The 17,500-nt window shown below is 43.1% G+C and overlaps 1 protein-coding gene across 1 annotated transcript in view; it reads left to right on the top strand.

Annotated features, from left to right (window-relative positions):
- Positions 1 to 5,867: 5,867 nt before the first annotated feature.
- xkr7b (XK, Kell blood group complex subunit-related family, member 7b) overlaps positions 5,868 to 17,500 on the top strand; it is a 69,939-nt gene continuing 58,306 nt past the window's right edge. Inside the window, exon 1 of the mRNA XM_061058238.1 lies at positions 5,868 to 6,524. Within this exon, the coding sequence (XP_060914221.1) occupies positions 5,911 to 6,524 (614 nt within the window). The 5' untranslated portion in view covers positions 5,868 to 5,910. The remainder of the gene's footprint in view (positions 6,525 to 17,500) is intronic.

Here is a 17,500-nt window from a genome sequence, read left to right as displayed (position 1 = left end):
ATAAACTCCTAAAGTCATCGGTGACGGGGTAGAGAGCGAGCAGGGAGACAGGGAGGCGTGTGATTGGTTCATCAGATTGGTACCTCGTGGCAGACATTGGTCAAAGTTTTTACAGACTTACAAACTGATACAGATGATGGATTTTCTTTGTTTCTTTTTCAGAGAACATGAGTTATTAATGTCTGTCAGGACCTAAAGACAATTTACACCAGAATCTGAAAAAGGGGATCTGGAGGAAATCACCAACCCTGCTTTTAAAAATAACTTTCCGCACTTTAAGGTCGGCTAAGGCTAACTCTCGCCATCACTTCCTATGTTTTATTCAGATGAACCATGGAGCCAAAATGGACGCATGAACAACTTTAGTGTCTATTTTAATCAGGAAATATCTCGAGCCTGTGCCTGCAGACTATCGAGTTGTAGTTCTTTTCTGTCTGATTTGATCTGATGCGATCAGTTTGAATCGGTTCCCACAGAACCTTCAGGCTTTTTCCAAGGCGCTCCGAAACTGACGACGGGATCGAAAGCAAACATGGTTGGAAATGCCAAATGAAGAGATTTTTTTTGTGAGAGAGCTGACATTTGTGGAAAGTGAAGGCTTCCTCAGATCAGTGAACACTCAGCAGGCTCCATGTAATTCTGCGTGTAATGAATCACTTTAAAGAGCTCCGTTTTTATGGCCTTGCTTTTTTCCTTTTAATGACTCTGAGGGAGTTTCTGTTTCCTCCTAATCCTCCGACTGATGTTGAAAGTGAAGCTTCGGGGCTCTTCAGGCTGCTTATCTGACCACAACTTCACTGCTGGAGAATCGGCTCGTGTGCTAATTCAATATTCCTAAAGTCATGTAATTTTTTTTTCTCTGTTTTGTCATTTCTGTCTACTTAATTCTGTTCAGGCGTATTTTTTTAAATGTGTTTCTCTGTCTTCAGGCTCTTTAATTTTTCAAATCTTTCAAAAATAATTTTCCTTGAAATTGTTTTTGTTTACTTTGGGACTTTATTCCACATGGATAACATATCTAATTATTGTTTCCTTCTTTTTTTTGGATTGGAAACCAGAGTTAAACAGATGTCTTGGACACATTTCAAATTAAAAGAGTTTTCCATTTTTTGGGGGGTGGGGGGGTTGTACTAAAATAATGAAAGAAGAAAGGCTTGACAATCACGCAAACTAAAACTATGGACCGTTTAACAAGCACATAATCAACAAAAGAATAAATACAGAAACAAAAATAAACAGGACGTGGAGGGAGGCACAGTTTGAAAGTGAAGGCTGACACATGACTGAGGTTTTCCAGAGACCTGACGCTTTTTCATCTGAGGTCTGACACCTGACTCTGAGACTGAACCAGCTTTAGTGTCACTATTTCAGTTTTCATATTAAGCATGCTTTTATTTTGAAAGACTACAAAGGGAACTTCCGCCTGGCTGAAAGAACATCCGAGACGTATACATGTTTGTTATCTTAGACACCTTTGACTCTTGTTTTGGGATGTGAAATAAATCTAGAAAACATCAGTTTAAGTGACTGACAGTCTGTCAGAAGGATGATAGATCTGTTTCTTGTGTTTGTGATGATGAGAGATAATAGCAGAAGAAAAACCCCACCTAACAAGTGCAAAGAAAAAAACAACATTTTGCAAGACAGTAATTTTTCCCTGTGAAGATAAAAATATTTCAACTAAAGAGCAAAGCCCCAAAATCCTTGATGCGTCTTTTATCGTGTTACTAATAATAGTTTTGCCTAATGTTGGGGAATTGGTCTGCAGCATCCTGAGGGTCTTGCAGACTCTTACAGTGTCAATGATGCACAGAGATGTTGACTAAAGTCCAATACACCACCTTTGTTATGCAACTTTCATCTGTTCTGTCACTCTCCACTGGAAGTGAAAGCAGCTATAAAGAAAAAGGGAAAGATTTTAAAGCAGTGGTGGACTGGTGCAGATGTTCTAAAGTCCCTCTGAAGCAGGGAGTCTGTGTGTATTCACCAAAGTGTATCACAGCAGCAGCAGCAGCAGCAGCAGCACTGATCTGAGACCTCTAATTAGCTCCCCGCGCTCTCAAACTCATAATGACCCTCATTTGTCTCCAATGTGCAGCTTGTGAGTGATACAAAGACAGACTGTGAGTTCAGGTGAGGCAGCAGGAAGAAAGTGAGACTCCCCAGGGGAACGTTTTATCTTCCACACAGATAGTTGACTTCCTCAAGACTGCAGGGGGCGCTACAATGAAAGAGGGGATATTCAATCAAACACAACTGGGCTAATTAGAGAGTGACAATTATTTTGTAAACTTCATAATTTGTTTGTGTAACAGCTAAACATGTGTGTGAAGTTTCTTGTTCTAAATCCACTCTGATCCTGTATTTGATCATGCCTATAAACCCCTCTATTTCAGCCCTGCTCAGAACAGGCTGTTTCTGTGTCTGTACCTTTAAATATGTAAATGAGCTGTGTCTGACCACGCCCCCTCTCTGGAAGAGCTCGGGTGTACTCGGGTTTTCTCGCTCCATGTCCTATTGTTTACGGTGAGAAGGCAGACTCAGAGGGCAGAACAAACACCTAGCTGTGGGAGTGTCACCCACCTGGGGGAGGGGTTACTGCCCTTTGTGATGTCATGAGGGGAAAATCTCCAAACGGCCTGTTTGAGCACACATTTTCTGAAAAGTGGAGCAGGAAAAAGACGGAGAGGATGGACTTTTCTCATCATTGGGGGGTTTGTAGACAGACTAGAGACACATGTTAGAGTTAGAGAAACATGGTGGAGTGGATTTTGCAGAATATGTGACCTTTAATTCTGAGGTTAAGATTTGGTTTGGTCCAATTTTTTGGCACTCTCTGAAATGTTTCAAAAACGTTATTCCAAGTATAGCCCCCAAAAAAGTCATTTGTCTGCCCACGAGTGATAACGAAACAACTTTCAACTTGTTTAATTTATTTCACGGTTGTTTGAGTTTGCAGAAACTCTGCAGTTAAAACTTTTAATTTCATAATTGTGGTGAGAAATGTGACAGAGCCTCTTCTCTCCTCGGCGCAGAAAGTCGGCTCTTGTTTTTCTAAAAAGTGTGTCGGAGCCGTGATGAGCTGTGGATCTCTAATTAGCTCCCCTTAGTCTCGAACTCATAATGGGCGTCATTTATCAGGAAAAATATTCAGACAAATCTGTGTATTTTTTTAAATATATGCCGTGAAACAAAAACCAAAAACACTATCCAGCTTTGAATTATGCGGCAGTGAGGCGTAAACAAAGCAGCTGGGAGAGCATTCTTTAGTCTCTTGTAGCGACCATTTAAAGCGTGGGTGGACAGATTACATCAATAAAAGCTGTTACTAAATAAACTTCCTTTTATCAAACAGAGAGAAAATTGAGGGAAACGCATCAGACTCCAGGATCGTTAGGGAGAAGAGCTCAAAAAGCCTCTCGCAGTAACTTAAACATTTGAACTGCAGCGCTTTGCTTCCATCAAAGAACATGTGCTTTTTTTTTCTCTCTGAAGTGTCAAATCCAGTCCGTGGATGAAATGTTCATGATGAGATCAGACAGGATTTCAGGAGTTAAGACAGTTTCTTAAACACCAACTCTTGTCTAACCTTCAGCTCCTATCACAGCTCTTCATGTAACAGGATTGCAGCGATAGCTTCACATTCACAAACTCTCCACGTCGTGTCCCTCCGATGGTTTTTTTGTGGACTGACCCCCGGCTCAGGAAATCCTCGGTCAGCCCCTGATGTGGAAACACGGCCCCTGATTGGTTTATCGAGGGCCATTGAAGCACACAATCATTAATTCACCAAAGAGTTTTATTGCCTATATTCTCTGCTCAGAGTTTATGGGATCTTTTCAATTAGTGCGGTCACTGCCGTAAACAGAACCAGTTGCTCCAAGTCTTGTCGGGCTTAATGCACCGCCGCCTCGTTACAATCAGACAAATACTCCTTAAAGAGACGCATATTTAAACAGAGGCGGCGTGAGATGTTAGAGAGCTGCTGCAGGGGAAGAGGAGAAAATACTGATAACTAAACTTACTCATCATATGTTTGAATTTCAAGTATTTCAAAGTCTTCTGACTACTCAAAGCTCTTTTACACCTCAGGTCACACCTACACATTCACACACTGATGGCTGCTATGTGAAGTGACCATCAGTACTAACTTATCTATTCATACACATTCATATGCCGCTGTAACTTGGGGTTAAGTGTCTTGCAGGAGCTGGGGACTTTAGCCCTGTTCAGACGGCCGTTTCAAGCCGTGATATTTACAACCCTGTGACGTTTTGCCTTCAACCTGAAAAGGTGTTATCGGGGGTCGATGTGATCCCCCCCTCTATAGTGTCTTCTGAGGTAGTAACAGAGGCGTCACAGAGGTATCAGCTGAGCCAGCGGGGGGGAGTGCAGCGTTGTGTGTGTCTGACCCTGAGGGAGCCAGAAATGAAGTTCATGTGAAGCTTCCAGAGACGTGTAGGTGAAAGAACAAAACCAAAAATGTTTTACTGCTCGTCTGAATCTTTTAACACCAAATTGTCTTTTCCCAAACTTCAGTCTTCAGTGTTGTCTTCTTTTGTCTGATTGTCAGACACATCACTCTGTTGCTCCATGAAACGTCCACAAAGTCGTTTTTATTTTAGATCAGAAAAACATCAGCTGCATTCTGATATTCATATTGTCACACTGTTTAGTTTGCAGGAAACATATATTGGTTATCCTTAAGCATACATGTTGATCACAGTGTGCAAAAAAACCCCTCTTGAGTATAATCCATGTTTTTTCAGACATCAAGTAAAGTGTCAGTTATAGTTATATATCTATATAGTTTATATCCTTTTAGAAAAAGTCGACAGAATCTGACATTGCATCGTGCAAATCTGTGCAATCTGTGTACACGTTTCTGTGCATAAATGATTAACTTAACATCTAAAGAATCCATGCTACAACCTGAAAAACTGAGGACTAGAATAAAAAGTTTCAAGTCTGAGTATTTTCAATTGTTAATTAGACAGTTCTCCTCCTGAGGCGATGCTGCATAAATAAAAGTTTCTCTCGCTGAAATAGATTTATCACTTTGTGTTCTTAACAAGCATCAACATGCAGACTATGACTTCTTCCTTTGAGCTGAGCAAACGAGCAGCTGATTTCTAAGTGCGCTGATTTTATGCACAGAGAGAGAGAGAGAGAGAAAAAAACTCTGTGGTATTATCCTTTAACCTTTCTGCTCCTGTCAGACAGCAGACTGTGGTTTTCACTGAAGATCTGTCAGCCTCAGCAAACCCCTCCTCTTCATAAATAACACCGAAAAATGTCACGGCGAGCTACTTTAACTGCTGAATGCATTGTCTGAAAAAAAAAACTCATCAATAAAAGGAGGGTCATGATTTTGAGTCAATGCACATTTGAACATTTTATTGTCTGGCAGGGGGATTCATTGTGCAGGAGCAGCAGAAGATGCAAAGCTGGTTTACGACATTTATAGTAAAAACGGATGAAAAACTGATACTCAGCAGCAAAAATGGGTTTAAATACAGTTCTGTCATGTGCAACAGAGAGCATCAGCTGCTGCAGAGTCAGACTCGCATCTGATAGATTTAACGATGAGAATAAGGAATAGAAACCCTGCAGGTCATCGTTGTTTTGCAGATGAGTGTGTGTGCACGCTGGATGTCCTGCAAACATCGCGCTGGTGCCACGGTGTTAAACGCGCTGTTAGTAATGATGCCTCACAATTAATTGGTTGATGATGAGGCTAGTTATGATGTAATCTCTCTCCCTCTCTCTCTCTCTCTCCTGCACACAGCCAGCCCCCTCCCTCCTCCATCCTCTCTCTCTCTCCCTCTGTCTCTCTCTCTCTCTCTCTCTCTCTCTCTCTCTCCCGTATCCCCACCTCTTTCTCTGTCTTTCTCTCCTATCCTAACCAACATGGCCGCTAAGTCGGATGGAGCAGCGGTGTCTGTGGAAGATGACAACACGCCCAGGAGCCTCTCGGAGCCGGGGATCCCCGCCGCCCGGCCCCGCTGCAGCGCCGCCGGCGGGAAGCCCTACACCCTGCTGGACTGCTGCTGGGTGCTCTGCGCCCTGCTCGTCTTTTTCTCCGACGGCGCGACAGACCTGTGGCTGGCCGCCGACTACTACCTGAGAGGTGACTTCTGGTGGTTCGGCTTGACGCTCGTCTTCGTGGTGGTGCCCTCCGCCGTGGTCCAGGTTCTGAGTTTCAGGTGGTTCGTGTATGACTACACGGAGCTGAGCGGCGGAGACGGAGCATCGAGCGGCAGCGGGACCTGCGCGGCGGCGGCGGCGGCAGGCGCGGCAGGAGGAGCAGCCGCGCTCGACGACAACGGTTTAAGCACCAAGGACAGCGACCAGCGCGGTGGAAGCGCGGTGGCGGTGAACGCCGCGAATGCTACCCCGGTTTACACGTCCCCTACCCCGCCTGCCGCGGCAGCGAGAGTCGGAGCCCCGCGGAGGTGCTGCACCATCTGCATGTGGGTCTTTCAATCCGTGCTCCACGTCCTGCAGCTCGGGCAAGTGTGGAGGTAGGACCGCTGTTGTTTTGGGGGGTGCTGGGGAACAAGAGGGGTGTGCATGCATGCTTTGTGTGCGGGAGCGCGTGTTTGCAGACTGTGCTGGTGATTGTTTAATATGTGCGCGCTGCACATGTGAGCATTGCATCCCCAGCAGGATAGCGTTAGAGATCCGAGTGTGTGTATGTACGTGCTCACTGCGTGTGCGTGCCTCCATGTCCGTTCACGTACACGCTTGTGCGCTCATCACCCCAAAATATTACCTTTCTCTTTCATGCACTGGTGACAGAACGGTGCAGAAATCAACCAGGAAAGAGTGAGATTCAAGCCAAGAAAAGCTGAATCCGCAGCCTCCACTTCCACACACACACAACACTTCTTACAGTCATAGTAAAAAATATGAATTCCTCTGAATGAGCCTCTTTGTCCATCTGCCCTTCTGCTCCTTCTGTGACAGACTGTGAGCGGCTGCATGCAGGAGCTCCAACATGCAGCCTCTGTGTGTGTGTGAGTGTGTGTGTGTGTGTGTGTGTGTGTGTGTGTGTGTGTGTGTGTGTGTGTGTGTGTGTGTGAGTGTTTGTGTGTGTGTGTGTGTGATGGTCCTGACATGCTGACAGGAGCATCATCTGAGCTCTGTGGTTCAGACCCCGCTGCTCTCCCTCCTCTTGTCACATTACTGATCTCCAAACTGAATCTTTTCTCCCTCCACACTCCATCTTTTTTTTTTTTTAGGATGAGGGCATAAGTGGGACAGATGAAATGTAGAATGAGTGAAGCCGTGGTGGGACACACACACACACACACACACACACACACACACACACACACACACACACACACACACACACACACACACACACACACACACACCCTGTCCTGATGCTCTGTGATTTGAATCACGCATTTTCTTCTTTAATTCCTCCAGATCCACATTCACTGATTGTGTGACTCCCCTTGTTTCTCCAGATCCGTTTTTAAAAACCCTGTAATGCACAGTTAACAATGTGATACTTCAAAGGTTCTCACATCATCAGGTTGCCTGTTCATCCCTCGATCATGTTCACAGAATACAGTATAGGCTTAAAAAAACAGTCTATTTTAACTCGCTCAAAATCACAGAGAATATCTTTAATATGCAACAGAAAAAAGACAGAATGAGAAATTCAACTGAAACTACAAGAATCTTCAAACTTCATTTCTATAGCAGCTTTCAGACAAATTCAACTGCAGTTCAAAGTGCGTTACACTTTTGAAATGTTGCATCAATAAAGGTTAAACCATGTCATATTATAAAACAACATTTATTTCTATTGTAAAAACTTGGAACCAACTTAAACCATATCCATAAAACAGTACTGATATCCCGTAATAGTAGAAAAAGTTTTACCATATTTTAAACGGTGATGCTCTGGCAACTACAGCTGCCAGTTTTTTACCATAAAAAAATGTAAAAATGCTGCCTACTGTAACATTTCTTGTCAGTCTCATGGGTAAATCTTTGCAGGAAAAGCACTTAGTTGTGATTTGTCAAATGATTTAAATTGCAGCACGTCCAAATTGAATGAAAAGTGTTCCCTGACTCTGACGTTCTGATTGTTTATTCCATCGTTGCAGTCTACCTGCAACAGCATATGCAATATTTCATCACATTGTGTGCATAAAAACTAACACTTACCCAGCAGAGATGCTGCACAGAATAGAAACATCACCTGTACCTTGCAATAGTGAGGAAATGTGATGAAGTGAAACCTGAGTGACAGCAGAGCAGCCTGTTAGTCTGCACTGAGGGCAGACTCTGACACGCGGCAGGAGAGACAACACAGTCAATGAAAAGGTTAAAAAAAAAAAAAAAAGAAAGCTATGTGGATTTTGTGAGACCACAGACTGTAACCGGAGAGACCTGTGACTCAAACAAGTCAGAGTCCAATCGCCCACGAGTGTCTGTCTGAGGTGATCGAATCCTGAGGTGAGTCTGAACGGACATACAAGGGTTTGTGTGGTGGTAGTCAGAAAATAGTTAAAAATCCATATTCTATTCTGCAGCCTCCGACAGTGTAGTCAATGCCAGTCAGCTCAGCAGCAAGCTTGTTTGAATGTCCTTTTCTTTGTCGTGTTGACGGCAAAGATGTTGGAGGAGGTCGTGTGTTTTTGTGTTAAAAGTTCATTAACTTTTAAAGGTCACATATTCTGCAAAATACACTTCACCATGTTTCTCTAACTCTAACATGTGTCCCCAGTCCGTCTACAAACCCCCCAATGATGAGAAAAGTCCATCCTCTCCGTCTTTTACCTGCTCCACTTTTCAGAAAATGTGTGCTCAAACAGGCCGTTTGGAGATTTTCCCTTCATGACATCACAAAGGGCAATAGCCCCTCCCCCAGGTGGGTGACACTCCCACAGCTAGGTGTTTGTTCTGCCCTCTGAGTCTGCCTTCTCACCGTAAACAATAGGACATGGAGCGAGAAAGCACCGAGTACACCCAAGTCCCTTCCAGAGAGGGGGCGTGGTCAGACACAGCTCATTTACATATTTAAAGGTACAGACACAGAAACAGCCTGTTCTGAGCAGGGCTGAAATAGAGGGGTTTAGAGACATGATCAAATACAGGATCAGAGTGGATTTAGAACAAGAAACTTCACACACATGTTTTGAGGAGCTCTGAGACTTATTTAAACTGAAGAGGAGGAGAATATGTGACCTTTAAGGTATCGTAAAAACAGATTTGCTGGTAGCTTTTAAACCTATCTTCCTACTTTATGTCTTCTTCTGCCTCTGATGTTTCTTCAGGGTAAATTAATCAGATTTATGATAGTGTTTCCACTTCCTGTTTTTATTTGTCTTCATTGAATGCTGCTTTTGTTGATTGCTTTTTAATTAAAGAGTTCTTTTTCCATTTATTGCTTTGTGGGTTTGGGGGGGAGTGTTTATTGTGCAGAAGTTTTTTGTTGGTGCCGCTGAAATGTAAGGCAGTACACTACTTCAGTTTTATTGCTGCGTTGATTCAGGGGCTGAGCGCTGAGCTGCAGCTATAATTTTAACTCCCTAGCTGATGAAATAAACCCTCACCAGGTTAAATAAAATGATTAAGAATTACATTAACAGGGTGCAGGTTTTGCTCAGTTTGCGCCCCATGAACAGTTTGACCTCAAACTTGATCCTTTGATGCATTTTTTTCTCCGCTTTCTCCTCCAACATTTTCCTGTTTTTACTTTTCAAATATAAGGAAGTGCCAAACAAAAATGACAGTGACATGACTTTAAACACTTAGAAAGAATATTTCATTGCGCAGGTGTTCCCAACCTCTTCTTTGGAGACCTCCCCCCCTAAATGCTGAGCCAACACTGACCTGAAAAAAGAAAGGAATGAATAGTTGGAGCTTGCATTGAACAGCTTATTACGAGTCGCCAGACAATTCCGACTTACATCTGTGTCTCTTTTTTTTGAAAGACAATTAGCTGACAGAGGCCGGTCTGACAGGATCGATCTGCTCCGGTTGGCAGTGATTTTTGTTTTAGTTTTGTGACTAAATGAGTCGACCCCTCTCTTTAAGCGTCCTTAAGCCTTTTTTTTTTAGCTTCCTGCTCCAGGCCTGCAGCCGACCTCCGACCTCTCTGTGAAGGCAGAAGGAGACAGGAAAACAGTTTTTTTTTTTTTAACACCAGCTAATTCCAAAATAGAGCATGTGGGAATAGAGCGCCGAATAATTACATGCAGACTGGGTAATGAACTGCTTTAATGAACAACAATAAGATGCTGAGAGCCGGAGAATGAGAATGAGTTGGTTTTAATGGGATAGTTGCTGCCGGGAGAGTTGGACGCTCCTCGGCGCGCCTCAGATCAGAGTCTGACTCCGGTTTTTAATTTTGATGAGCTGAGATTTATTCAGCAGCGCATGTGGAATTTACTCAGGGGGGGGTCACACCTGCAGCAAGATGTGCTCTTATTTTGTACACCTGAACCTGTAATTCAGTTGTGATCTTTTAATTATTTGTTAAAAAAAAAAATTGTATCAAGTCTTCATTTCCCATGGCACAACTCAACCAAATGATTTGCAGTTAAATCAAATGCAGCAGAATGACACCTGAGTGTGAAATGCATTTTAATGTCAAAGCCGGAATATGTTAGCACATGTCTCCTGTCAATCACTGGAGAACATTTTTGCATCGCAGCAGCTCAGCAGAGGCAGAGACGGGAAGGAGAGGAAGAGGAATTTGAGGTAGAGCTGTGCAGTCCTGAAAAAAAGACGAGGTTGATATACATTACGATCTCAATATAGAATGTTTTTTATGTATTGCTGCCAGTATGAGGAGACCCTGATAATGAAAGACGCCTGATGAAAGCAGACATTTCATTTGGTTAAGAATATAAATATAGTTTTTCATAATCAATCATGTTTTTATGAGGCTGTATTGCTTTCTTTTCAATTGAAGAAAATGAAAAAACACTCAAAAAGGATGTTTTCATCCCTCTTTGGCAGGATATCAGGAGGGGCTGCAAGCCGAGGTACTGCTAACGTTAGCTTAGCTTCTGTCTCTGATAACTTAAAGCTCCTGTGAGAAGTTTTTAGCTGGTTATTACACCAACTGAATTTTATACTGATGTGTCCAGATGAGCTAAAAAAAAAGCAAAGAAGACCATGCACATAAATATTAACTGGAAGTTTCCACAGGTTCTGTGTGCTCTGGGTTGCGTCCGCACCGCACACTCCAGAGCTGATCGCGCCTTCTTTAGTCAATGTGTGTGTTTCCACTGGTGCCAGAAGAAGCCGGTCTGCTCGGCTCCTTAGGTCTCCAAATACTATTTATGACAGAACTCACTACAAGTACGCATCAAGTGCAACAGATCAGATAAACCCAGACAAGAAGTCAGACAAGGAAACGCATAAAGCATCCAGCATTTCAAAATAAAACACAATATACCGACTCTTGATCGTATATCTGATCACTTTAATCAACAGTACGTCAAAACAGTCACCAAATGAACAGCTAACTACCACTTACTCGTTCTGCTCAAGGCTGCCAATTGCATTGCTTGATGTTGTTTTGCTTGTTGTGGGATGTATAAGGGCATCTAATGAGATCTGTCTTCATATTTCAAAACATGCAGAAACATCAGGCTATAAGGGACTGGGCCTTAAAATGAGATGGGCTTTTATTTTGAAGTTTTAAGGTAAATGCAGACATCAGTGTCGTTTAAATCAGTGGTTCTCAACTCGTCTAGCGTTAGGACCCACCGCCAACTCCTCCCTGAAAAACCCAAAACCCAAATTTTGATTATTTTTCATCCAATCAGATTGATTTAATTAAAATTTGTTCAGTTTTTGCAGTTTGCAGCATCAAGGTTGCAAGAAACTGAACAAAACTAACACGTTAAATGAAAGACCGTTTTTTCCAGGCACAGGCTCGCAATCCACTGAAAAAAGCTCCGCGACCCACTTTTGGGGTCCCGACCAACCAGTTGAGAACCACTGGTTTAAATCTTCACAGTCAGCCTTACTGATCGTGGAAACCCTCGTGATATCATCGTCTTCAGGTTTTCGAGAGCTGATTCTAAAAAACGGTTTGAGAACATTGTGATGGCGATGAAACAAAAAGGCGTTTGTGTGTTTGTGTAAAGTAGATCAAATGAACTCAATCAACAGAAGTATCAGATGAATCTTTAATGGCTGTGTGACCTTTAAATAGAAAATGAGCAGCACCTCCTCGCTCTGTCAGTCTGCTGCAGATCCTGCAAAACATCATTTTTAATAATCAGGCTGTTCAAAGAGAACACTCAAAGACGAGTGTTGTGTCCTTTGTTTGTTTTTTTTAAAACCAGATGCAAAAATTGAAACTATCAAGAGAGAAATGAGTTTTTATGAAACAGTTTCATCAAACATCCACTGGGCCGTTGTAGTTTTTTCAGTGTTCAAAACTGCATTGACTTTTAAAAAAACCCTGTATTTGTTCATTCTTAGCATTTTTTATTTCTTGCATCTCTCCGTCAATCATCAAAGAATAATCCATGTAAACACTGAAAGAGAAACAGTGCAGCTAGTTTTTATTTGTTCAAATCTGACAGAAAGTTAAACTTCCCGTCCAGATAATCCAGCAGCCGTGTGACAGAGGAGATTATCATTTTGTTATCTGCAGTAAAACAGCAACTTCACATGTCAGTCTAGCATTCTCAAAATGTTGAACAAGAGCTACACAAACCTTCATAAACAGCCACGGGAGCCCATAATGCATTGCTGCAGAAAGGCATGGTTGCGGTTTGAATCAAGGTCGACTCACCTTCTCTCTCTCTCCGTCTCTCTCTCTCTCTCTCTCTCTCTCTCGCTTTGATGTTGATATCTTTTTCTCGATCTGCATTTGAAATCCACGGCTGAAAAAGCAGCAAGGTCAACATCTTTTGAAAGGCATTCTGGGAGTTGTAGGAAAACGGTAACTGAGGCAGTAGCAGATGGAGCACGGGAGAAATGGTCAGCGGTTAATCAGAGCAGTTTGTGCTGCTGTTGAACTGGACTTCAATATAACACTTTACATGTATTAAACTTGGTGCAAATATTCATCTCCACCTCAGGAAGGAAAAATCTCCCGCTTTCACCTCAAAATGTCTATCATTTAGACACCAGTGATGAAATACCTCCAAAACAAATACAATATCCATCCGCTGTGTCTCAGTTGGTAGAGCCGGACGTCTCTCAACAGGATCTGAGGATCGTATTCTCCTCATTTTAACCTTATAGGACTTTTCTAAGAACTCAAAGACGCTTTGACAAAATATAAAACCATAAAACAAAACAAAAAACGACGAGGACAGTACAATGAAGAAGTAATGTAAGGGAGGGGGAGGGGGAGAGTTAGTGGTTGTAGGCAGTGATGAAGAGGGTTTTGAGGGATTTCTTGAAGGAGGTGAGTGTGGGGGAGTCTCTGATGTTTTTGGGAGAGAGTTCCAGAGGGTGGGAGCAGCAACAGAGAAAGCCCTGCCCCCCCCCCCCCCCCCCCCCCCCCTGCAGGACAAACTATCGGTCCTGGGGGTTTGCATCTGCAGACCTGAGAGTGCGGGTGGGAGTGTGTTTCATGTTGTCAGTCTGTAGAGTAGCTTTGCATCCTTATTTTTCAGATACCACGGCGTCAGTAAAAACCCTCATTTCAGCCTCTGCCTGAATTGGTTAGTTTCTGTTAAAGACTTATTTTACATATTTAAAATACATTTAAAATCATCGTTGTTAGACCAGCAGTTCAACGCTGCTCGCTGCCTTCAATGCGACATATTGCACAGCCTGACTTCATATTTTTCTCTCGTCTTAGTGCAAAAGGGAGTTTTTTTTTTAAACAGGAATGTTCTAGAAAATTAACTTTAGACTTTGCTGTCTCTTTAAGGCCCCCCTCCCCCCTCCTCACGTGCCCACTTTCTTCTGATTGGCCAGCTCTATAGAAGCCTTCCCAGGGGTCCGAACGCTGCAGGGCTGCCAGGGGAGAAATGCTCTCTAGTGCTGGGAGAAGGGAGCCTATGCACGAGGTTTCACCGGCTTGCATAGAGGCTTGAAGCCACCGTGTGAAATTTGTGGTTTCATATCGAGGAACTATCGGCTGAATTGCAGAACAAGCCGTTTAGCGCCCTCTGCAGACTCATCCTGGGATTACTCCAACAAACGTTTACCTCATGATCTGAAACTTTGACCACGTTTAGTTTGAGCATCCAGCATTGAAACACTACAAGTGAGTTTTAAAATGAGGATCAACCTGAAAAGATGATTGGTTCACTCCGACATGCACACAAAAAGTCTGTGACAGTAGACAGAGTGTTGACAGACAGGCGGACGTACGGACCAGCAGGTCATCAGCTGTACTCCTGGCTGGAGTTCAGTAGTCGGCCAGCGTTGCAGTTTTTAGGACAATCCGATTGGTTCCAGTCTGTGCCAGACCAGATCAATCAATCACAGAGAGAAGTAATTGAATTGGTTCCAAATGGTCACTCGGTTCAGGAGGTCTGACTGTTAGCTGTGCGCTAATAATCAGTCCGAGTGGCTAACTGGCAGCCTCAATGAGGCTCAATACGCTGAATCATACAGATGTGTGTGTGTGTGTGTGTGTGTGTGTGTGTGTGTGTGTGTGTGTGTGTGTGTGTGTGTGTGTGTGTGTGTGTGTGTGTGTGTGTGTGTGTGTGTGTGTGTGTGTGTGTGTGTGTGTGTGTGTGTGTGTGTGTGTGTGTGTGTGTGTGGGAGGGTTTTGCTTGGCTGTTCATTCATAAATGAAGTGACTGAATGATTATTGCTCTTACTTTTCATTTTAATTTGGAGGCCTGTCACTCAGACGCTCTTTACGGCGGCTCCCCCCCGGGGTAACGAGCGATTGGCAGCCATTTTGGAAAAAAGCTGATTAAAAAAGGAAAATGTCAGCTTCATCACCAGCCTCGCCACCTCCAACTGTGTGGTTATCTTTAAGATTTAGAACATGAGCATTTCTGTTAAAACAGGTCATGTTTTCTATAACACAGACATAACTGATCGTATCTCTGAGCTCTGCATGTTCAAACCTGAGATACAACCTGAGATACACTTGAATGAAAGGTGTAAAAAGAAGTTCAATTATGATTTAAAATGTTTTTAAATTAAGCTAATGTTGCCATTATCATCGGCTATAAAAAGGGTAAATAACTGAAATGTATTTGTGTGTGTTTGTGTGCACATCACACTTCATGCCAACAGGACATTGTTTTGATGTATTTGATTGTGTGTGCATGGTCAGAGATGACATCATAATTAAGGGGGCGGGGTTAGACCTGAGGAGAGCTCGAGAGAGTCTGCAGGTGGAGTGTGTGTGTGTGTGTGCGGTGATGTAGGAACAATAAGTCGCTTTATTGGTGTTTGTTTTGGACTGTGGAACAATTTGAAGCGCTTCGATTTTTCATCTTGTACTGAGGAACAAAAAACAAACGGCAGCGATGAAGAAAAGAGCAGCTCGGTCTAAAGTCAGGAGGAGGAGGAGGAGATATGAACAGACAGCAGCAGCTGCAGCACACAGGCAACGTGCTCACAGGTTTTTTTTTAGGACAATATTGTGGATGTAAGGCATTGTTTGAGTTCAGAAGTTTAATAGCAGGCGGTTAATCATAACAGATCTCTGAGCCCTGACTCATCTTTGAACATTGTATGATTGTGTCGGCTCGCCTGCATTGTCTATGCGTAGACTAAATCGTTGGCATGTCCTTTGTTAAAAGGCTATTCTCAATCTGCTTCCCTCAAACTTGTGTGATTGTATTCATGTGAAAAGTGCTGGAAGACACATTCTGCACTCTCAAAACGTCTTTTTGCTGTCTGTTCCCACAGGCTGCTTGAAGTGGGAAAAGTTTCAGGTATAAGCTGCTCCTGCGGCCCTGGAATCTCCTGCAGGATGATCTGCGTCTGGGGGAGCTGGTCTCTTTAAGTCTTTAAAAGGAGATTGAAGGTGTTGGATGAAGATGCTTACAGACCGAGACACACACGGGAGTCAAAGTGCAATTTACAAAAGCACTAAAAATTGAAATGAAACAGAAACATTTATGAGTCAAATCTGGGGGTCAGTAGTCCAAACATTTGTGCATCAACATCCTGTAGAGTCTGCTTCCAGGTCTTTCATTTTAGATTTTAAAAACATTTAAGGACACCAGCTCCTTCAGTTTCAAGTCGTTCTGCGACAGATTCCAGGCTGAGGGTGCAGAACACCCAAAAGCCCTTTTCCCCATTTTTGTCAGAGTGTTTGGGGCAGAAAGCATGAAGAGGTCCTGAGAGCATAAAGAATACTGTCTGGTACTTTTCTGCTTGCCATTTTTTATAAATGTGTACCAGTGTGTGAGCCTACAGGTCTCCAGAGCAGACCATCCTACCTGAGAGTACATCTCAAGGAGTTTCAGAAAAATGTCTCCATTCTTCGCCCCAAACAAAGATGGCGACAGGAAGTGCTGGCTGTGTCCTTGTCTGGTTGAGGATTTGAGAAGTTGGGTTGTAGGAATTTGACTCTTAAAGTCAAGCGCTCTTTCTTCTGTTTCTTCCTGAGACATTCATCAATGAGAGAGGGTAACGTTGTCAGGAAGTTTACAATTTATAATGGTGTGAAATAGAAATCTATCCATTGAGCTGGGTCGCATGTTCGTGCTGCGACCGGCGACAAGTCACATTCTTTATTTTGATGGAAGCTGCTAAGCGCCTCAGTGACAGATCTCGACCGTTTCTCGACGGCTGCTTTATTCAGTGTCTCCTGCATTTTGCTGTTTTGGCTTTTTGGATGTACTTTTGTGTTTTGTTCAATCAAAAAATAAAGTTGAAGTTGACTTGAGTTCTAATAATTGATAAATTGATCATTGATGGAAGCGTTGGTCGTTTATGTTCAAGTAAAGTGTGATACATTTCCTTTGAGTCGTGTTTTCTACCTTTCATATTTTTGAGGTACGGTTTCAAAATGAAAAGAAGGCAGGAAGAAAAAGGGGAAACCTTTTCACGGCCTTAGAATTAAACCTGTTTTTATTTAAATTCTGACCCTTTGAGCCACCAGCAGAGCTTCAAACATGCAGACGTAAAAATATAACAGGAAACTCATCCTTCACAGAACACCGCACTGAGCTCTGTGTGGGCTCCTCTAATAACTGTTGGTCTGGTTGTGGGGGGGACGGTGTGCCCTGAATTCAGCCTGTCAGGGAGAGTTAACTCGGTGCTGAGTACTGCACTCACTGAGCTCCTCTACTCAAACGGTTCATTTTCATTATGATGAAGGTTTAGTTCAGGCTGGAGGTTAGAAAGAGTTTGCTGCTATTTGAAGCGGTGCAGCCCTGTTGGAAGAGAGAGACACAGCCGGGCAGGAAATTCAGCTCTGGAGAGAGACTCAAAAGGAAAAAAAAAACTTGCACAAGCTAAGTTGTCCATAGAGGTTTGACTGTTCCGCTCGGTCATATGAGGAGTTTGATGTTGATGCATTAAAATAAAGCGTTCATTCCCATCCATACATTTTCTTCCGCTTATCTGAGGTCGG

Source organism: Labrus mixtus, chromosome 15 (assembly GCF_963584025.1).
Source record: "Labrus mixtus chromosome 15, fLabMix1.1, whole genome shotgun sequence".
Taxonomy (NCBI): domain Eukaryota; kingdom Metazoa; phylum Chordata; class Actinopteri; order Labriformes; family Labridae; genus Labrus; species Labrus mixtus.
Note: the sequence above shows the minus strand (reverse complement) of the source record. Positions and strands in the feature narration are given on the sequence as shown.